The sequence below is a fragment of the Cyprinodon tularosa genome, unplaced genomic scaffold (assembly GCF_016077235.1).
Source record: "Cyprinodon tularosa strain WSP-4 unplaced genomic scaffold, ASM1607723v1 ctg559, whole genome shotgun sequence".
Taxonomy (NCBI): Eukaryota; Metazoa; Chordata; class Actinopteri; order Cyprinodontiformes; family Cyprinodontidae; genus Cyprinodon; species Cyprinodon tularosa.
In genome coordinates, this window is record NW_024039295.1 from 358,840 (window position 1) to 381,689 (window position 22,850).

Sequence of the window (22,850 nt, forward strand, 5' to 3'; positions counted from 1 at the left end):
TGCAGGGTAGTGCAATTTGTAGCACTGTTGCTTTGCAGCAAGAAGGTTCTTGGTTTAATCTCTGGTCTGGTTCTTTCTGCATGGAGTTTGCATGTTCTCCCTGTGCAGATGTGGGTTCTCTCTGGGTACTCTGACTTCCTCCCATAGTCCAAAAATTTATTGGCTTCTTTAGATTTTGCTTGTGAGTGCCTGGTTTTTATATCTTTGTGTCCCTCTGTGTTGCCCTGTGACATACTTGCAACCTGTCCAGGCTGTACCCTCCACCTCTTGCAGATAGAATGTTGTAGATAGGCACTGGAATACTTGTTTGTCTTAATCAACAATAGGTGTCTGAATCTGACAACTTTTTTGATTACTTTTCAGTTTATTGAGTTTTATTGAATAAGTTGAATATAATGAAAAGTGAAAAAATAGTATACAGTTAAGATTGATATTAGTTCAGTAAAATTTACTTAAATATTAATTAGAAATAAAACAAAGGAAAATCGTTACTTTTTACTTAAAGGAAATTTCAAAATTCCGAAAGTACTTTAAATATGACTTTATTACATACTGTTCAATAAATGTGTTGAGTGTTTTAACTTAAGAGAAATTTCATTTCAATGTGCTTTACCGGAAACATCCATATTTGTCAATGAAAACTACTGCCACCTACCAGTTTGTGACGTCACGGTGCAGTATCGGCTGTTGATCAAGTCCCAATGCTGTATCTGGTGTTTGTCACAACGCACTATTATCCAAGTCATCTTGAAAACCGTCTTCAAAATGTTGGCTACATATGCGTGTTTTTTCTCTGGCCAGAAGTTCAACGGCAAATCCTCCCTCTTCAAGTAGGCAATTCAATGACGAACACGTCCTCGGTGAATCATGAATCGGAAAGGTGAAATAACTAACTTTTTTTTTCACTTTTACTTGATGTATTACAACATTCAAATGCCACGCATGTGGGCCTTGTCAATTTAATTATAGGTCTTGTGAATTTCAAAGGTGAAGTCCTCTCAAAATCTTAAATAACTGTTGTTGATTGCAGATATGTCTAGTACCTCACATTAATTTTGCTTGCACAGCAGGGACGATGGTGCTAGGCTTACGGGACCGTGACTTCACTGACGGAAGATGTCAGGAGTGAGGTGTTACTATATTATATTATATTACACTATAACACCTCCCATGAGGGCCTCTTTAGAGGACATATTTGGATTACCAAGTCAAAAGAAATCGCAAGGAATGAACCACATTGAAGATATGGTCGGAGACTCATGTAGCCTTAAGAAATTGGTCCTACCTCCAGTTGTCTCATGCACTTTTAAGGTAGATACATTGAAACAGTTTAAAAGGATAATGTCCTAAAAATCAAGTTAATGGAAGAGAGTCAAAGCTTATGATCAGTGTATGTTTAATAAGTGCAAAAGATATAGCTTTTATAGATATTAACAATCGTCCATAGGTTCCTTGGAGTAAAATAAGTCTTTCGCAACAGATTTTACTGCTGAAAATTGCTCCATCTAACTTCCCATTAACTCTGACCAGTTTCCCATCCCCTGCTGCAGAAAGCCTTTCCAAAGCATGAGGTTACCTCTACTAGTTTTCACTATGGAAATTATGTGTTTGACTTCATTACTGTTTGTTTCAGCTGTATTATGCATGTAGAACAGAAAGTACAATTCTTGTTTCATTCAACTATTTTCCAACCATTTGTCCTGCCTCCTTCTTGGCTTTTAATGGGACGTCTCAGGCTTTCTCTTTTTAGTCTTTCATAAAGAGGTTGATGGATGGGCTGTCCTCTGTTATCTTGAGGTATCTTTCTAATTTACTATTCAGTATCCCAACCCTCTGCCCTGTCTGCTTCGTGCCTGGTTTTTAAGATGTTTGTCTCTTAAAAACCTTGAAGGCCTTCATAGAACAGTTGCATTTACATAAAAATTAAATCACACACAGTCTCTTATGTGACAATAATCATGTATTTAATCATATCTTTTTTGTAATTTACAGCAGGTTTTGTTTTGTGTAATCAGAATAAATAGGACTTCATACAATTGCATTCTACAGTTGGCACTAAGGTAGATCAAACATTCGGACAATGACAGAAGTATTTAAGGAAATAGTTTGCTATTGTATACAATAGTACTGTTGTCTACTTTGAGAATTAGAATATTGTTTTCACTTAAATTAAAACTTTGATTTTTGCAGACACTTGGTGTTAAAACTGCTGTTAGTCACAGTTGTAGGTCTTGATCTTGTTATTTGGGTAAAAATGGCGAGCGTCGACAGGAAAAGTTTTTGTCAGGGTCCACTCCGCTGGAGGTGAACTGGACAAAGCCTGGCTTATTATCTCTGATGTTGGAGTTAATCCAGGACTGGTAACGGGACACTCTGGTGTAGACTCCAGGCTTCCTAGGTCGAGCGCAGCCTTCCCCAAAGCTAACAACTCCGGACTGGATCCAGCGAGAGCTTTGCTTACTAACCATCGGACCTCCTGAGTCACCCTGAAAAAAAAATCCAAAACATAGACATTTTTGACTATTAATTAGTGATGGGAACTTAACAATGTTATATTCTGGGAATATATCAAATCAAGAAGAGTACCTGACACGAGTCCTTGCCTCCTGACAGAACACCAGAGCAGATCATGTTGTCTGTAATCCCTCTGTAAAAACAGTTACACTGTCTGTTTCCTATAACTGGTACCTTCACTTCCTGAAGAGTTTTGGGAGGTCGTAAAGGCACTGTTGGGGAGTAAAGTGTGAGAGATAATCAGACACAATCACTGATTATGCATTAACATCCTTCTGTATGCTTCCCCAAACACCCCAACACACAAACTTTTTTTTGCCTTTTACTAGTTGTAAAATTAAAATGCTTACAGTTTTTTATTTGAAAAATAATTAGAAATTTACATAAGTTTAACATTTTTGACAACATTTATAACAGTAAATAATAACATACACATTTAGGAACCACTGTGTAACAGAAGAAAAAAAAAACTTGTCAAAGGTTCCTAGGTCCATACAGCGTAAAAACTGACACTGAGGGAATGCACATGCTATATATTAACATACTACAAAGGGTTTGTTGCTATGTGCAACAATGGATATCCAGGAGCTTGAGTCAAAACTCTCAGAAAGAGGCCATTGAATTATTGGAAGCTGCAAATCATTTTATAAACAAAGGACACCATTTGGGCCCTGGGCAGAAGAGACAACTGACTGAGGCATTATACTCCATCTTACTTTCAATTAAGGACACATGACCAATGCAAAAATATCACTATATAAACTACTAGGACTGCAGCTAATGATCATTTTAATAATTTTGTATTCTATCAGTTACTGTTTTTGACAAAGAATGTAGTAATTAGTAATTTGATAATATGTTTGACAAAGTTGATTTTATGATAAATACATTTAAAAAAAATCACTTTTAAAAAGAAAATTAACATTTCATAAGGGAAGAACTTGTCTGTGGCTAAATAATCTAACATTTTTTAACTAAACCTTTTTTGTTACTTTTCTAAGCATTTTCCACTTTGAATAATATCTGCTCAGGAGACATTTTACTGATAAAGTAAGTTTAAATCAGGATTTCATAATATTATAAACTAGATTATAAGTGTAAACAAAATACCATAAACAACAACCACTACTTTTAAGACTGAGGTTTAAAACGAACCTAATATTTAAATAAGTTTTATATCTATTTATATTTCCCAGATTTTATATATCATAGAAATTGAGCAGCTTTTACTTTATATGATATCAATTTATGCTACAAAATATGGTCACCACACAAATTGGAAGGGTGACTAAGTCTGTCATTCGAATGCCCTTACTGCTTCATATGATTGTTGGCCACTTTAATAGACACTAGGGAACCTCCCCTGAAATGGCCCCTTCAGGAGAATGATATTTTGAGGTTGCATCATAAGCTTTAGCCTACTGGTTTGTGTTCTTCAGTTCTTCTGTGACATTGTCCTACTATTACATTAATTATTAAACACATGCACCATTATTTTGGGACTCCCTTAAGCTCGGGGCCCAATGCAGTTTCCTCTTTTGCCTCTGTGTACAAATTTCAGCATCATCAGTAGAGTTCTTGCTGCAGATATTGTTCATACTTGCATGACATCTAAGGAAGTGTTGTGTTTTTCTTGATGGATGAGTCAAAAAATTATAATTTGAGAGATTGAACTAAAACCACTTAGTTAACAGCGTACTTTCAGACTGTGACACAAGGCCAACCTCACTTCTCTCATGACAAATTTTTCACAGATCAACTGCCCACACAAAGAACAGCTGCTAAAGAGCGATTCAGCAACTAGAACTGTGAAGAAACTGATGCTGTGTCTCTCACTTACATACTGCATAGTGTTAACTATGACATCTAATATATATATATATATATATATATATATATATATATATATATATATATATATATATATATATATATATATATATATATATATATATATATATATATATATATGTTTATTATGTCTTCCTGAGTCGATAGCATCTTTGACATGGAGCCTAACCAATGAAAACTAATAAATACAGGCTTTTAAATGACTCTTACCTCCCTGTGCCACGTTTCCCCACCCTGTGACCCAGCTAGGGGTTCCATTATTGAACTGGCTGCCACTTGCTGCCAAACACATCGGCCTGATGTTTTTAGTGAACTTCACTGGAGAAGAGAGTCTAAGCAATGCAATGTCATTGTCATTGGTACTCCTCTTATATTTTGGGTGCACAATGATGCTACTAACTCCAACAGATACTTGGGTATTTGTGTTCCCACCCTGCAGCTGCTGCAGACCAAGAGAAACCTGCAGCCTGGATGGATTTGTACTGAAGCAGAAAAAGACAGAAGAAGTTGGTTTTAGGACAACAAACATTTTCTTCAGCAGCTATTCTTTAAACTTATAATTTCATTTACTTTTTCCTCTCACTTGGCTTTGTCTCTTATTATGTTTTTCAAGGTAACTTGAGATAGCTATGTGGATTTTGATTAAATATAAAAGACTGTGAATTTACTGTAAAAGGCAGCTTAGTTTCAAACCCAATATCTCAGGAATGTTAACAATTCTATTGTAAATCATTTACAATCTAATGTTTGCTCTTTAATACAAATATTGGCCAAATCCTGGCTTTGGATCACTTCACAACAAGCTCATTCTTTACTCACCGATCGACGCAGTGAGCAGCCGTCAGCACCCAGTTTCTGCTGATGAGGGAACCTCCACATGAATGCCTACCATATCTCTGCAGGCTCACCTGCCATGGCCAACTTCCAGGTGAGGCATTTTGACCTCCAACTATTTTGGGGTTTTGAGGAGCGATGCCGCACTCTGAAAGAAAAAAGGGATCAATTAATCTTATCTATGAAGATCTTAAAAGAAAATGTGAGAACGAATCGTCTACGTACCATTAGGCTGTGCATGTGATTCTGGGAAATACAAAAAAAAAGCATTTTAAAACATTAAAAAATATAATTATATAGTTGATCAGTAATAATATGCAAATGCGTTACACAAATGTTTGCAAGCAACACCTATATTAACAATAAACATTTATAACATTTATTTTCATGATTAATTAGGTTGTTAAATAAGAGATTAGAAGTATGCACAAAAAAGAAACAGCTAATAGTTAAAACCGATATTTAACATAAAAGTTTTTTTTTTTACAAAAACTCACCTAAATTTTTTAATTAATACTACAAGCCAGTGATCCTATTAAATGACAGTTTTAAAACTACTTCCAGAAACACTTTTTTCTTAATGCAATGATATGAATCTGATAAAAGTTTAACTAGCGTTTTCCCCCATTTCTGGATGATAGAACACAAAAGAATGATTTACCTGCATAAAGAAGGCTCACCAAAGCCAAAATGTGCAGCAGTTTTCCAGCCATTATGAGTTTGAGTGCAAAATCCATCTGTGCTGCCGTTTATATACAAAGTGTAATCAGTTACCTGTTCCTGTGTCCCTCCCAAATGACATCATGACTAAGAGGGTGGCGTGTGTTTTCTTTTGATTGACATCTACATTACATATCCATTTCCATTTAAGAATACTCCCATTCAATTATTAACATGATTCATCAAAAAAAGAAAAACACATCATGATAATGCCAGTTATTGTGAGCTTTTTTTATTGTGTTTTGTGATGCAAACACTTCCACTGTGAATTCATCCCGACAATAAATAACAATTGTTTTCTATTGTTACCAGCATTTAAAGTCCATGAATTAATCATTTCAAATTTATGTTGATTCTCCTCCTACAGAATCTACAGTAAATCAAAGCTAATAGCCAGTGTTTTATGTAGATTTAATCAAACCTTTAAACATATTTTACCAGCTGCAGAACAAGATGTTCGTTTTTCATTGTACACTACGTACAATGAAAAACGAACAGATTTTTTATATTTAAATTTTTAATCACTGTAAAATCCTTAAACTTCCACACATGACCTTGAAGACAGAGATAAGACAAAAGGCCAGGGTGGTTTTCATTACGTTTTGTTGATTTTTTTTTCTTCCTTTTTTCATGTATTAAAAAAAAATATCCATCAAAGAATTTTTTTTTGCATATGAAAGCAGCAAAATGTAAGAGCTGTGTCTGAAGCCATTACAGAACTTTCAGGAAAATCTGTGGGAAAAAACACTTGGAAATTATTTTTAAAGATGAGTAGAGCAGAAGAAAAGTCCACATTTCATCATCCAAATGTACTGCTTTACTATAAAAATATAGCCTTCATTTTCCCCTAAATTAGGTTTGGGTTATTTTCTTGTTTAGAATTGTATTTTTTTTTTTTTTACTTTCTCAGGAGCTGATGCACTAATTCTCCTAAAGCTTCAAATCAGATTATAACTGTCCTGCTATATACTTTACTGGAGTAATTCATTTTTAGACAACTTGTAACTTCTGCTCCTTACATTTTTTATTCATAATTATCCCTACTTTCCAATCCTTACATTACAAAAATAGACTCATTATTTTTGTTTCATTTAAGCTCATTGTCATTATGGCCCTTTAGTATTTAAAAAAATTAAATCCATGCAAATAATTTATTTCATCCAGACAATTAATTTATTTGTGGTTGGAGTCAGTACTACACCAAAATAAATATTTGAACTTTATTGATCTCACATTGGAGAAATTTACCTCTGCATTTAATCCATCCCCTTTGGGAGCAGTGGGCTGCCATCGTGTGGTGCCTGGGGAGCGAGCAGGGTTAAGGGTTTTACTCGGGAACCCAGAGGGAACTGGGTACTTGCAACCTTCTCAGAGCACAAGCACACTGCTCTAACCCACTAGGCCCTCTGTTCAATAGCTATTCATGATGATGCAAAGTTACATTTGACAGTCTCACCATTAGTTATAAAAAAGTTTTCCTCCAGAATTGTAGAGAAGGGTTCCTTTAATACAGTTGTGCAGTAAGCAGTATAAGGTTTAAAGCATCTGTCCGTAACTTTTTTTTTGGTGCATTACTTTTACTTTTACTAATTTATGTAGTTATAAAAATTACACTGTTTCTTGAGTAAAAATTTTAAGTTAATACTTTTTAACAATAGTGTTATTAAACCGTAGGAATAATACTTCAACTTGAGTAATAAACAATACTTTGGATCATGAGGTAGATCAAAGTGGCTACACTGCACTTAGTGATCTTAGCAGTGATAAATGTGACAGAGCAGTTAGGGTTAGGGAATGTAGGGAATGTCCTAACCAAAATCATTTTGACCATCCTTATTTGGTCAAGCTACTCTAACTGGCAAAAACCTCCAGCCCAAACATGTCAAGGCAGCACAGATGTTTCAAAATGTAGGCCAAACCCCACAAATAGCCACTTCTGTGCCATATTACTCAATATGAACATTATGTCAATCTGTTATGCCATCAATTCAAATTCAGTCGTCATACAGCATGTGTTGAAATAACGTTGTTTGTTTGGTATTAAATAAGGCTAAAAAAAAAAAAAAATAGCTCAGTATCCGTAAATGATACATTCTGAATGGTTTAATCGCATGATCGGTTCTCCGTTAAACACATCCACCCTTCCTGTAAACCCTAACGGGAAACTTCCATCTTTATTCTTTGGTTCTAAGAATCCTAGTTATCGGTGTCATATCAAAAGCAGCATGAGTTAATGACTAACCAGGATGATGTGATGCATAACATCTATTCTCACTTCCTGGAGTTGCTATGGGGTCATTGAAATCATGACTTGTCACAATATTTTTAGCTACACAGGGATTTTTCAGGTCTTAAAAAATCCTTAAAAGGTCTCAAAATAGCTAAAACAAATTTTCTTACCAGAAACAAATCCAAGTTTGGCTTTCCTGGATGAGACAAAAAACAGATTTTATATCTACGTAATTACAAAAAACAGCAACAACAAATACCGCCTTAATTATTATTATTATTGTTTAGTTTATTCAGTCTCAGAATAACAGGCTCGTTCATCCTGTCACGTTTCAGAACAGAGCACCCAGTAATCGAGGCAGGACAGACAGTGGGATAATTCAAAAGGGTTTATTTAAAAAAATTATTGTTTGATCAGAGTAGCAGCGGCTAAGGAGTCTATCACAGGAAACATTGTAAAATGAAACACAGGTTAGTGACTATGTAAATCTGATATGAATGCGTGAGTGCTGCCTAGAGAGTCCCAGATGCTGAAGCCCTGGAGAACGGAGAACAAGCAGGAGTCCAAAGCCAGGTCAGGCAAACTGATAAGAACAGCAAAAGGCTGGTTCAGAGGTCTAATAGTCCAAAGACAGTTCAGGCAAACCTTTCAGACGAGAACAGACAGGTTCAGCAGTCGAGAGGCAGAACAGGTCAGGATCAGGAAATCAGAAAGGCTAAGGAACGCTAAATATCCTCTCACAATGCCACGAGACAGCGAGAATAATCTGCCCCGATAACTGGATGCAAGCACCCTAAAAAGAGGCAGGAGCAAGTGGATCAGATGAGCAGTGATTAGAAACCGGGCTGAGTTTGACAGGTGAATGCAGTTAGTAATTAAGCCACACATCCTGGCTCTTAATTTATTATGGTACTTCTTGATTTCTCATAAGTTAAAATGTTCTGTAGTAAATCAAAAATTGAACCATTTCCAAATCTTCAAATCCTTTCATGATACAGAAACTAATTCCAATGTAGTTTATTGCATGTTAAAATATACAACATAAATTAATCCAAAATAACCATAAGCTGTTAAAGTTAATGCTGTTAACACAGGTTAGCTGAAAACTTAAAGAAGTTGGCTTCTGCATGTGGTAAAGCAGATACACCTAGATTAATCAATGAATCCAGTAATGAAAGACATTAAACAAAAGAGCTGCCTTGAGATGAGGAAGTAGTGGAGTTGTGCAAAGATCCAATTGTTCCGAATGGACCTTTTGCATCCAAAAAGTATCACAGTTTCACAATGCTTATGACTACAAATCTGAAATTCTACACAGTTGTTCACAAGATGAACAAGTGCATGAGTTGGAGAGGTAAACTATAAATTATATGCAAAATATAGATTTTTTTGTGAGAAAAAAATATTATTATGAACAGGATTAAAGTTACAAAGCTCAAGTTGCGTAAAACTTCTAGATTTTAAGAACTTATGATTTCAATGAGACACATCGCAAGCATGTGGGATTTATAATATAATTTTACTGGCCAATGGCATTTGGGTATGCAAATCCCTTGTGGAAAAGCCATAAAAAGGTGGGAGCTAAGGATTTAACTATTGTCAATAGTAAGATTTGCAGTAAATCTTCCCTTTATTTCGTTTTTTGTTGTTGTTGTTTTTTTTTTTTCAATTTTACAACCTGTGCAATACACATTGAGATAAATTTAAGTTAAAGCATTCAGTGATTTTGGCACATATTTCACAGATTTGGTTTCTTGTCTTTATGTCTGTCTATACATCATCTAGTCTGTTAGTTTTTGTATCATTCTAAAGAAATAAAAATACCTCTGTTCATGGAGCAATTAGTTTTCCCTTTCCTTTTTCTGGGTACTCTGTCTAAAGCTGCCTATACTTGCAAGCTTAGAAGGGCTTGGTGCCTTTCTTCTGCAGAGAGCACCTTGTGCATTCAACAGTCAATCAAAGTCAAACAGCAATTCACTCAAACAATCATAGTTAAAGTTAGATTAAAGTTCATGATTTATCCAACATGTTTATGGGCTAACAGAGTGAGGCAAAGTTGATCGCACAAGGAGATCATGCAAAGTCCTTAAAAAAATAAAAATAAAAAACTGGAATACAAATCTAGGAACTTTGTGCTACAAAGGAACTGTACCACCAGCTGCTCCACTGTACAGCCTGTTCTTTAATTGTATTTTTTTTATCCAAAAACAGCTAGAATAATATCATTGATTAGAGAAATAAAAAAAAGGAGCTGTTTTGGTTTTATTACAAGCGATATAAAGTAAACACAGCAAAAAAAAAGGGAAGGAGGTGATGTCATCAGAGGAGTTGCAAAATTTACTTTTTGCTTTACACATAGCATACCATGTTTGGTATAAAAAAAAGGAGCTGCAAAAAATCTGCATGACTGTTCAGTCTCTACCATGTGAAGCATCTACAGTGGAAGCATCATGTTGTAGGGATTCCTGCGGGGGGACATGGAAGCTGCTCAGAGCTAACAGGAAAATTACTGGAGCTAAATCCAAAACAATGTTAAAATAAGAAACACAATTAGATAGTTTAAACAGGAGGTCTTCAACAAGGGGTCTGCAGAGGTACCGCATAGGGGTTGCGAAAGTTTTGGTTGATTAGACTTTTTTTTATATTTCTCGTGCAATTTTTTCCACTAATTGAATTGTCTTTAAAGACACATTAACATGAATTCAACACACTGTAGTAAACAGATAAATGGAGGCAGAAGATGTCTTTCAGTCATCAATGCACCCATTCAGCGACACACAGGAGCTCTTTCAAGCTGGGCACCGTTTCATTCACAACACCTGTTCCATCAACCAGGAATCAGAATCAGAAATACTTTAATAATCTCAGGGTGAAATTACTTTTGTTACATTACTCCATTGGTAATAGAGCGACTATAGGACCAGTTTAATATAGCACAATTTCACTAAATATATAATTAAGGGTTTTGCCATCAGTTTGGGGGTCCTTTGCCTGTAAAATGTTGAAGACCCCTGGTTTAAACGATTTTAGACTGGGGTGGAGATCTGCTATTAAGCAGGAGGATGACCTGTAACTAATATAGAAAGAGCTGTAATGGAAAAATATTAATCAAAGCATATACTTGTGTTACAAGGACTACTTTGTGTTGGTCAGACAGTTAAAGCCCCAATAAAATCATCCAGTTTGCAGTTGTAGAATGACTAAATAGAAACACATTTAGGGGGTAGGAACACTTTCACAAGGCATTCTATATGGAAAGATATTTTCCTTAATCCTGGACCTCCTCTGGGTCCCAAAGCTTCATTCTTTAGATGAGTTTCTGCTTTACTCGTGATTCAAATGATTTAAATATCACCTCAGCATGTCAACAAGTTCTGCAGATGCTTATTAGTTATCATTAATATACTGTAAATCAGGTGTGTGGAAGAGGGTAAAGACATAAAACATCCAGCACAGTGGGCCCTGAGACCTGGATTGGAAACCGTTAATATTTCAACTGTAATCATCAAATAATTTTTAGCCACTGTAAAAAAAGCTGTCGCTTTACTGTTGCATATAAAAGGTGTCTTGCCTTTGTATCCATTATGTAAAATCTGTGTAGAGATCATATTACTGTGAAACAACAGTGGCTTTTTACATGAGAATCTGACAATGGTCTGCACCAGTCTCAGAACTGATATGGGCTCGATTCACTGTTCAGAGTTTGATTGATTGACTTTATCGATCTCACAGTGGAGGAATGTAATCATTACATCAGCTCAAATAGTCAAAAAGAAGATGAAGAATGTGGCAATGGAAAAAAAAAGTGAATGGGATATACACAGTATATACAGTGCATCCACATATGACAGCTTTTTTTTTTACAGTAGGATCATTATACAGGGTTATTGCACAGGGTATATATGGTTATTGCACTGGGTGTAAAATATAGAGAAACAGGTTGTTGCACAGGGTATCAAATGGTAAATTGCACATTATACATTGCACAAGTTATTGCCGTTGTAATGTTGCATTGTAGAGTCTGGTTGCAGTTTATAGAGGTTATTCTATTTAAAATGACTTCATAGAAATTATCTTAAAAATATTTTTTGATATCTCTTCCACAAATGACAGGATCCCAGTGAGAAAAACACACAGAATGAGGCACAACAAATTAGGTTTGGTCATAACTTAGAACATTTATTTTCTGTTTATCTCAACACAGGATGTAAAATACATTGATACAATTAAATTATAATATATATGTTTTAAAAATAGATATCAAGCATATCACTCTCTTTGTTGACAAAAAAACAATACTGCATTTAGATTTAGATATCTTAAAGACATTAAAGAATAAATAAATAAATGTTTCCCTTCATTTTAGTAGAATCACGTAAATTAAATTTGTAAAAACATGTATTTTTTAAATTTTTCTTTTAAAAAGTTAGAAAAGTGTTTGCTGCGCCTGAAGGTTGAAGGTCTTGTTACTTTGGTAAAGTCGCCAGTCACCAACAGTTGAAGGTTTTGTCAGGATCCACTCCGCTGGAGGCAAACGGCATAAAACCCGGTTTATTAAATCTGATATTGGAGTTTATCCAGGACTGGTAACGGGACACTCTGGTGTAAACTCCAGGCAGACTTGGTCGAGCGCAGCCATCCCCAAAGCTAACAACTCCGGACTGGATCCAGCGAGAGCGTTGCTTACTCACCATCGGACCTCCTGAGTCATCCTGAAATAACAAAAAGAAAAACAGTTAACTCATTTTTAGTCGACTATCATCAAGGAAGTGGATAAAACAAGCAGCTCACCTGACAAGAATCACTGCCTCCTGGAAGAACTCCAGCACAGATCATGTTGTCTGTTACACGTCCTTTTCCAAGCAAACAGTTGCATTGTCTGTTTCCTATAACTGGTACTTTCACCTCCTGAAGGGTTTTAGGATAAGGTAGAGGCACTAGGAAGGATGAAAAAATACCAGAAATTAGTCACACATGCAAACAATACAGAAATCTATGCAAGAAAACATATAATTAACATAGGAATCATATTCAGTTATAGTTAAAAAAAAATACAGTTTTTAGGACAAGGAGCCTGTTAACTCACCTCCCTCTGCTACATTTCCCCAGCCGGTGACCCAGCTGTTGGTGCCATTGCTGAACGTGCTGCCTCTCTCTGCCAAGCACACTGGTCTGATGTAGTCTGTAAACTTCACTGATGAGGAGAGTCTGAGCAGCGCAATGTCATTATCTAAGGTTAAAGAATTAAATCTGGGGTGTACAACGATTTTTCTGATCTTTCTGGAAACTTCAGTTTTTGTGTTTCCATCCGTCAGCTTCTGCCGCCCAAGAAAAACCTCCCATATGAATGGTTCTGTTCTGTAGTAGAAAAAGGCAAAAAGCATTTATTTTATTACTGAAAATTAAGCTTTCAACCGTATTTGTACTGAATACATCTTTGAATATCTCCTCCCAATTTACCCCATTGAGAAAATTTTCAAATTTAATCAAATCTATACATCTATGCATAATCTCATGTGAAATAGTCCATTAATCTAAGTTGCTCTAAGAAAAATAATTTCAACACCTTCATAATAATAAACACTGTTGTATTTTCAGGCACTTACCCAGTGACGCAGTGAGCGGCAGTCAGTACCCACTTTTTGCTGATGAGGGACCCCCCACACCAGTGTGTGCCTGAGCGCTGCAGATCAACCTGCCAAGGCCAACTTTTGGGTGAAGCATCTTCACCTCCAACAATTTTGTGGTTTTGACGGGCGATGCCGCACACTGAAGGGGAAATCAGTTGAAACAAGATCAGGATGCAAACATTCGACAAATTTTATTTAATAAATTATTGGATTGATTTAGGTCTTTACCAACCATGGGGCTGAGCACCAGCCTCTGGAAAGACACAAAACAGGCTGTTCAGATTAGTTTATTTATTTTTTCTAATAGCTGCAGATCTCACTTTTTTTTTTAAATATACACCTCAGTTTAAAACTGATTAAATAACATTAGTCTAGAACAAGATTTAAAATGAATTAACTTCTGATTTAACTTCTTAACAATAAACGCTAGATTATTTTTCTTAATATAATATTTTATTACGTAAGCAAAGCCTTTTAAACATTCTATGCTTCGATATGCTACAGTTCACTTTTTAAACTATTTTAATATCCTGGAAACTATGGAGGACATAGAGAGCCACTGAAAAAGACAACCAACCATTTCACTCTTAACATTTAAATCATGCAATTTGAAATCCAGTTTAAAAAGCTTTTTCTAATGGCACATTTTAATTTAATTATTAAAAAAGGAATTGTAAATTATATAAATTATTTAATCCATTATTGAATAACGGAATTTGAATAATGTATTCTCAAATCCTAATTCTAAATGGAGATTTAAAAAATAAATTTATAAATTTGATTACAAATACCTTTTAGAAATACATGTTTAAAAATGTTATTCCATATTTCATTGTCTTTTTCAACTTGAATGTTGAAATCCTTTTTTAAATAGAATTTTGCTTTACCACTACCCTTAACCTTCTGGTCCCAGAGCACAGGAAACCAGTTTAACCAATCAGCTGCTCCTCAGATGTAATAAGCTCCATCATTGGTCAGTGTGGCAATCTAACCAATGATAGAGTAGAACTGCTTTCCAATGTTCTCTGGGACCAGAAGGGTCACTGAAAAGGTGAATGGACTGGTATAGCAAAAAGAAAACGCAATTTTAAGAAGGATTTGAAAATGCAGTGTTAAAAAATAACATGGTGGAATAATGAATAACCTTTTTAGAAATGTGATTAGGAAATGTATTTTTAATCAGATTTACGACTTTGTTTTATAAATTTCCATTTAGAATTTGGATTTAAAATACATTTTCAAATTCCAGTATTTAATAATAGATTAATAAATACAATTTACAATTTTTCTTCAATAAGTCAATTTAAAAGGTGCAAATAGAAAATGCTTTTTAGTTGATTCGACATTACCGACCCTCCAGGTCCTCCTCAGAAAAACATGTGGATAATTGCAAATTTCAGTTTTTTCACTTTCTTCTTAAAGTTTATATTTTTCATTCCTGTCAGATAATGAATGACTTACCTGCAAGGAAAAGCAACACAAGGGCCAGAATATACAACGGTTTGTCCAAAGCCATTTTGTATGTGACTGCAAGATCTCGCTCTGTGAAGCTATTTAAATAGTGACCCATCAGTCAGCTCTTCCTGTGTGCTTCACCTAAAAAACCCAAAGATGGGCTTCTGAGGTGTTTCCTAAAAATAACTACCATGATTCCACAGAAAGATGACTAAGAATAATTGTGTATTACTAACTTCAAAAACAAACGTTGGCCACTCCACATGGTCTCCCTGTCCTTCAGCCTGAATTAATCTATGCTGAAAGGGAGATCCTCAGGAGGAAAATAAGTTTTCAGCCAATATTTTCTGATGTTTATGTTTGAATGTTGCTTTATTTGAACAAAGAAGAAAGCACAAACAGCAATTACAATAAAGCACTTAGTAAAATAAATTTCGCCGGTTTATTTTTAGTGATTGAATTTTAATAAATGATTAGTTTTTGCTAGATTTGAGGGACGACGTTTTAATACTTCCTTTAAGGTACAAGAGTTAGATGCAATGAGATGCTTTAGATGATTTGGGGAAATCCAGATCATGATTTAATGAATTTATAGGAACAATAATAGGGAAGTCCAGTCAACATGCCATTGAAGAATATGAAGGAGGAATCTGTGTTCTAGTTATGCAAGTGTTTTATTTGCTTTAGCTAATTGACCCCAGGATAAAAGCAATTAAGATCCTCTAAAGATTCTGGTTTAAATTGGTCACCATACACAGACCAATCAGATTGATACCAAATATCGGCTAAAAAGCCACTCAAAAACATTATTTCAAAAGCAACATTAAAGACAAATGACAGTTTTCAAATCTATTGAGGGACAAAGATAAATAATTTACTTTAGGAAATATCTCCTATGGTCAGATGAAGCTAATATTGTAGTACGTTCACAAAAATAATCATTAGGAGGATTAAAAGGAGGCTGGAGGGACTGAGGCACCTCACAAATGGTTTGATGAAGAAAGAAAATTATATGGAAATTTTGAAGCAACATCTTAAGATATCAGCTAAAAAGCTAAAGAGTAAATTCAAATGGATTACAAATTCAAATTTCCTTTCATTTGAAAACCAAATTAGTTACAAACGGGCTTAAGAAAATATCTCTGTTCTTTTATAGATTCATTTAGACAAACAATTAAAATTGGTAGATAAACTGAAGATAATCCGTTTTGTGTGACCAACCGGGTAAATGTCTCATAGTAACCTGCTTTGCTGCAAAATAGGGATATATATGCAGAGAATAGTTTCTGATAAAACCACAGAATGATGTAGTCAAGACAAACACGTTGAGTGTTTAATTATTGAGAAATTACTTATAGACAGAGGTGTCATGTAACGAAGTACAAATAGTTCATTACTGTACTTAAGTACACTTTTTAGGTACCTATACTTTACTCCATTACTTATTTTTCTTCCTACTTCTGACTTCTACTCATTACATTTTTACACAAGTACCTGTACTTTTTATCCCTTACATTTTTAAACCAAACGTTACTCGTTACTCTTGGCTTCGGTTTAATGTTTATAAATATTTATTTCCCATCATGTGCTCCATCCAATGCAGATCATTGGCATCATCCACATCTAGTGAAAACTAATGTAATTGGATGAGAGTCAAAAAACTGAGCTTTCATACAGTGGCATCTGGCTGTTTTTTAAAGGTTACTTCATACTTTTATACTTTGAGTAGTTTTTGGAGCACATACCTTTTCACTTTTACTTGAGTAAAGAGGTCAAGTTGATACTTCAACTTTTGCCAGAATGTTTTTAAACTGCAGTATCTATACTTCTACTTAAGTGTGCTTTTGACACCACAGCTTATACAGACTATATTTATAATGTGACATACAGTGCAGCTTTCTTATATGGCTTCTGCCCAGCGGCAGCAGAAAGACCATCAAAATAATGAAAAACTGTCTTTCAGAAGGTTTTAGGAAGCTTATTTGAATGTCCAGTCAATAGAAAGTTTAGTGTACAGTAAGCTGCATGTGAAAAATCTGCTGTAATTGTATCATTTGAGTGAAACCTTAAATCTTCTCATTGTTTCCTGTATATTTTTGACCATTGGCTTTCCAGGTCGGATCACAAGATTTCAAAATGCTTTGTGAAGGGTGATGATCACAACAAAATGGCAGAAATGAAAAGTCTAATTTTGCCACACCCCAAACGGAGGAGGAATGGCGGTCTAGTGGTTAGGACATAGAGCTTGGAATCCTTAGGTTCTGAGTTCGAGCCCCACTGCCACTCTGGCTCTCTGAGCAACACCTTATCTCCACACTGCTCCCTGGGTGCCGCACAATGGCAGCCCACTACTCCCCAAGGGGATTGGTTAAATGCAGAGGTAAATTTCTCCAATGTGAGATCAATAAAGTTCAATTATTTATTAATGGAAGCTATTTTATTTGGCTGAGTAAAATAATGTCCAGTTATGTTGTTCTCTATTGTCCCTTGAAATAAAATAACAAAAAGCCTCCTAACTAAAGTGGAAAAAACATACAGTATATGTCAATATTAAATAAAAAATATGATTAACAATACATGTTATATAACTTACATTCATCTAGAGAAATGCAGTAATGGCTGAGCAATGCAAAGATTTTTTGATAAAATTCCTATAAAAGTCTCCTTTAAGACTCTATTATAAAAAAATAAAAAAAAACATGCAAACAGCTCCTATAAATGGTCACAACTGTGTGACATGATAGAAAAAACTGTCTGAAAGCTTAGCCTGACCACCTGTTGCCCAATTTTATTGAACACGTCACCTTTCAGAGAACTGGGCCGTTCCAGTCCTGGAAACTAAAAGAGCTTCTTTACCTTAAGAGGAGAAGCAGATGAGGCAGAAGTTTCTCGTATCTTTCTTTATCATTACACATTCTAAATTTAAACATGCGATCAATATAAGTCATAGTTTTTCATAAAGAAACTACCTAAACCTATTGTCTCATGATGGAAGTGACTTGGAGGAAGAGAATTGCAGAAAAGAAGTAGAGGACTTTAAACTCCAAATATGTCATGAAGTATGTGGGAATTATTCATCTTTTCTTGTACGCAAATATTTTAGATTTACCACATACCTTTTAAGGTTTTACTTCTGCATTTTCTATTTAGTAAACTATTATTTAATAAATAAATACCAGCTATCAAAACCAGCTATTATCAGAGAGCCTATCTATAAGGAGGATTTTGCTCATTTACTAACTTTAATGTCAGACCAAGATAACCTATTAGAAACATAAAGTGATTCTAAATGATTGCATTTGTTAAGAGAAAACCCTATATTAATTATGATTAACTCTTTCAAATCTTAAATTAGCTGTAATAAATCATGTTTTTGGTTTATATCCAAGCTGTCTAACATTAAGATGTCAAAAAGGTATGACAAGGCCTCACAACATGACCCATTAGAAAGATAATAACAATGTATGAGCAATAAAGTTACTGGCATTAATCATTGTGGAAGGGTTAACTATGTTGCCTTTTGATGATTTTAAATTATGCTGCAGTTTTGCTCCTCTTCCTGGTATCACTAAAATTTTCCACGATGACAAGCTTCAGATGACAAACGCAGACTCATGTATTACTTAAAAATATTTTAGTATACAGAGGAGTTTCAGGAGTCCTGGCTTCATAACAAGTCAAAACAATCACTTCCTAAATGTGCTTGAGTGCTGGCATAAGGCGTTTGTGCTCATATCATACTCATTTTTTAAACTATGCATAACATATATCATTGCCAGAAATGTATACTTTGGTCCCATCTGTTTGTATTAAAGTGTTTCAGGAGTTATTTAGTTAATTTGGCACCTTGCAAACCTAATTCTACAAGGTTTTCTCTTGTTGTTGATAAAAAAAAGGGTTGTTTTAGGTTTTACTGTCATGAAAAGCCTCTGTGGTGGTTTAGCTGTTGGCACTATTAGCTTGCAGCAAGTTGGCCTTGCATTTGAATAGACATTTCGGGTATTTTTGCATGGTGTTTACAGGTTCTGTATGTACTGATTATCTGCAGATATACTGACTTAACTTGTGATTGCTGATGATAGTTTAAAATGTCTAAAATTACAAAAATACTGATGTTAATCCAAGGAATCTTAAGAGCCTTTTTAAAGCAACATTTTAATTTGGATCTGCAACTATTTTACTTTGAATCTGTAGCTAAGTTTGTTCAGATTGGAAATCACGATAAGACAGGGACTTAACTATGTTCTGATGTAAGATTAGAAATGTGTTTAGCTGTAATATCATGTCAGTCTTTATGTGTTTTTTTTTTTATCAATACTGAAAATTAAACATGTATATCCAACATTTGCATGAGCACTTGCTTTTCAGGATTACAGAGAAAAAGATAACTAAATATCCCCAAATGTTATTTTTTATATATTTTTTTTTTATGACAAGAGTAGTAAGGTTTTTGTTAAAAGCTAATTCATAAATTGCTGCTGATAACAAAAATTATAACAATCCAACATATATGTAAAGGGGACTACAGTGTATATTACTCTACCAACTAAAAAGAAAACATGTTTGCATTTTGCCTATTTCCAGTTTTAATTCAGTAAGTTGTGTTTAATGTTTAGTATAATTACCACTTTGGGTAAAACTATGTCCATTTAGAAAATCTATTTCTGGTCCCAGTATTAATATAAATGACAACTGATAAGGCACAAAATAAACATTATACGTAAACCCTGTTTCAACGTCATTGAACCATAAATTAGTCTCTGTCTCCATCTGTTGGTTAAACTAAGTAATTACAGCAGTGATGGTTAAAGTTATGGTTTGTAGTAAATCAGACAAGACCATAAAATGTATTTAAAATATTTAAAAGTGTGTCACAAAATAGGTAATGGTGTATAAACAAGTATTGCTTTTCCAGTTCATTATCAAAATATCAGATTTGTTAGAACTCCAATAATTTCTTTGAAAATGGTTAAAAAAAAAAAAAAAAAAAAAAAAAAAAAACAGTGGACCAGTGTAGCCCATTTTAGCCGAAAAACAAAAACAAATGTTGAACTCCACAAGTTGGATTTCCTATCCAGTCTTTTCTTTCATCCCATCAATTGCTGTCTTTCTCTTCATGTTGGTGTAGAGTAGCGCGAAATTGATGATATATGTTGAGACGCACACCATGCAGAAGTCTCCCAGAACAAAGGCAAGTATAGATGCCAAATAAATTGAACCAGCCACGGATACCCAGGAAGAGAGGACCAAGGCCAGGGCTGCCTTCTTAGATAGAGACATTCCTGCAAAGTAGATGAATGAATTTTTACTTCTTCAGTTCATAAAAAAAAAAATCAACCCTATAATCTCAGATACAGACCAAACTATAATTAACTGCTGCTGTATAATTTTCGAAGCACAATGGAAGACTAACCAAGGCCCATCTGCAGAGTGTAAAATAGGATGCCGAGCACACTGTTGGGCTGGTTCAGAATGCTATCTTTGGCCAAAAACAGCTGGACCAAACCAAAACCACGTCCCCATCTGCCAGAAAAGAGAACAGAAATTTGAAGGCAATTAATTATTAAAAATATGATGAAATTAGTATAGAACAGATGAGGATACAGCAGAATAGAATAGAAAATCCCTTTATTGTCCCACAATGGGGAAATTCTGGTGTTTCCAGCAGCAAAAAGATTATAGAAAAAAATGGTAACACAAATGTGGACCTTAGAAAAATGTATAAGAAAAACATAACAGTGAAGAGTTAATATATACAGTAAACAACAAAAACTGTACTGTTAAGTGTTTTGACAATATAAAATTGTGCACCTGGAGAATAAATAACCAATATACAGCTATGGACATTTTTACAGAAATGGATATTTGAAAATATTAGCAACATCAGAGATGTGCAAAATGACAGCAGCATGTTATTTAACGGACTAAGATAGAAACTGTGCAAAATCAGCATGAATGTAACAACTTATTGAGGTTGTTGGGAACAGTTGTGGTTATAGAGTCTTACAGCTGCTGGGGGGAAGGATCTGTGATAACGCTTCCTGGTGCATTTAGGATGCAGCAGTCTGTCACTGAAGGAGCTCTCCAGTTCTGCCCAGCTTCATGGATGGAATAGGAAATATTGTCCAACAGAGATGTTAATTTAGTTAGGATCTTTTTGGAAATTAGTGTTTTATAGTGTCTTGTGGAAGTATTGATGTTGCTTTTTTGCAGTTTTTATGCCACTAATAATAATTTCATCACATTTATCTGGAAATAATTTTAAGTAAACACAGCAGGGAGAGGTTTAAAGAACTTTTAGGTCTATATCCAAAGGTCCGAATATCCCATGGAGCCCAGTCCATCATAGGCAGATAGAAATCATGGGATAACTGCAAACAAGGTAGGTATGGCTGTAAACCTAAAGTGACAAGCTTTAAAGGGAATCCTATCATATGAAAGCGGTTACTGTGGTTACAATTAACATCATCATTCAGCTTTTTAGGGTAGAGAAAGTTATCCCTGCAAATGCAAATGTGAGCCACAGTTTTAATATTTGCAATTTTTACATAAAGTAAAATAATATGCATAATCTTCCTTCCACTTCCCAGATACATTTCTGTTTCTGTAGGTTTTTTTTTAAACATGGAATTATTATATAAAAAAATGTGGGTTATGATGTGAAAAAAAGGGAAAAAGTTCAGAGAAAAGAAGTTAGAAGTCATGCTTCAAGAAGTTATCAGAGAAACAAAGGAGAGATAATAAAAGAATGTCCAAAGGAATGTCTAAACTTTGACACGTGGCAGGGAAGAGGGGTGAAAGGTTTGAAATAGGTTCAGGGAATCTTTATTTACACCTTGGGGCAATTTATTTTACAGTTTGCATTAGCAGGACAATAATTAAACAACAATCGCCAGAGACATAAAAAGAAAATAGAAAAAAAAATTCGGTAGGAAAAATAAGAAAAGGGAATTGATCCACACAAGTACGTGGTTTAAATTGCTCAAGGTTTGTGAATTCTGATAAAAAAAAAGGTAGTAACAGAAGTCCTACCTGGAAGTAAAAACCTTGGAACAGCTCACAGACTCCCCCAGGTCGCACATTGCCCTGTAATCTGGGTCTCTTTCTCGGGACAGCTCCACATGAAGAGCATAGACGGACAAAACCAAACCCAGAAGAACCAAACTAATGCGCGCTTTGCGCTCCCAACTTGGCAACCCTTTAGCTGCAGCCATGTGGACACTCTTTTACAGGAACCGTTATAATCTACAGCAAACTAGTTTACAACAGCTTCAGCTTGCTTTTACTACGGTCGACGTGTTGAAAATCACGTTCCAACTTCTGATTGGTTGGGTTTACTTTTGTACCACCATGCCATTGGACAAACAGATCCAGATGTTGGCTCAGCAAGATAGGCGATGATCGTTGCAAAATCTATAGGCAACAACTGTTTTTTTTTTTTTTTGCTTTATTGTATATTTTTGTTATTATGTAAATTATATTTGTACATTTTTGCCATATAAGTAGATTGATAAATTCTAAACATGTTTTGCTTTTATCTAAACACATATGAATCATAATTACCCTTATCAGGAAATTTTTTTTTTTACTATTTTAAATTCTTAAATTCTAAAATC

The 22,850-nt window shown here is 34.8% G+C and overlaps 2 protein-coding genes across 2 annotated transcripts; both read right to left on the minus strand.

The window, feature by feature from the left end:
• Positions 1 to 1,995: 1,995 nt before the first annotated feature.
• LOC119796743 (prostasin-like) lies at positions 1,996 to 15,295 on the minus strand. The gene is made up of 13 exons (XM_038305430.1): positions 15,241 to 15,295; positions 14,012 to 14,032; positions 13,756 to 13,930; positions 13,236 to 13,507; positions 12,941 to 13,086; positions 12,641 to 12,861; positions 8,320 to 8,345; positions 5,861 to 5,950; positions 5,425 to 5,445; positions 5,185 to 5,347; positions 4,576 to 4,847; positions 2,587 to 2,726; positions 1,996 to 2,486 (listed from the first exon to the last, which is right to left on the minus strand). Exons 1-13 carry the CDS (start codon positions 15,293 to 15,295, stop codon positions 2,241 to 2,243), a joined length of 1,848 nt encoding a protein of 615 aa, XP_038161358.1. The 3' UTR covers positions 1,996 to 2,240.
• Positions 15,296 to 18,856: 3,561 nt separating this feature from the next.
• vkorc1 (vitamin K epoxide reductase complex, subunit 1) lies at positions 18,857 to 22,561 on the minus strand. Its single transcript, XM_038305450.1, has 3 exons — positions 22,267 to 22,561; positions 20,648 to 20,757; positions 18,857 to 20,516 (listed from the first exon to the last, which is right to left on the minus strand). Exons 1-3 carry the CDS (start codon positions 22,446 to 22,448, stop codon positions 20,305 to 20,307), a joined length of 504 nt encoding a protein of 167 aa, XP_038161378.1. The 5' UTR covers positions 22,449 to 22,561; the 3' UTR covers positions 18,857 to 20,304.
• Between the last annotated feature and the right edge of the window lie 289 nt (positions 22,562 to 22,850).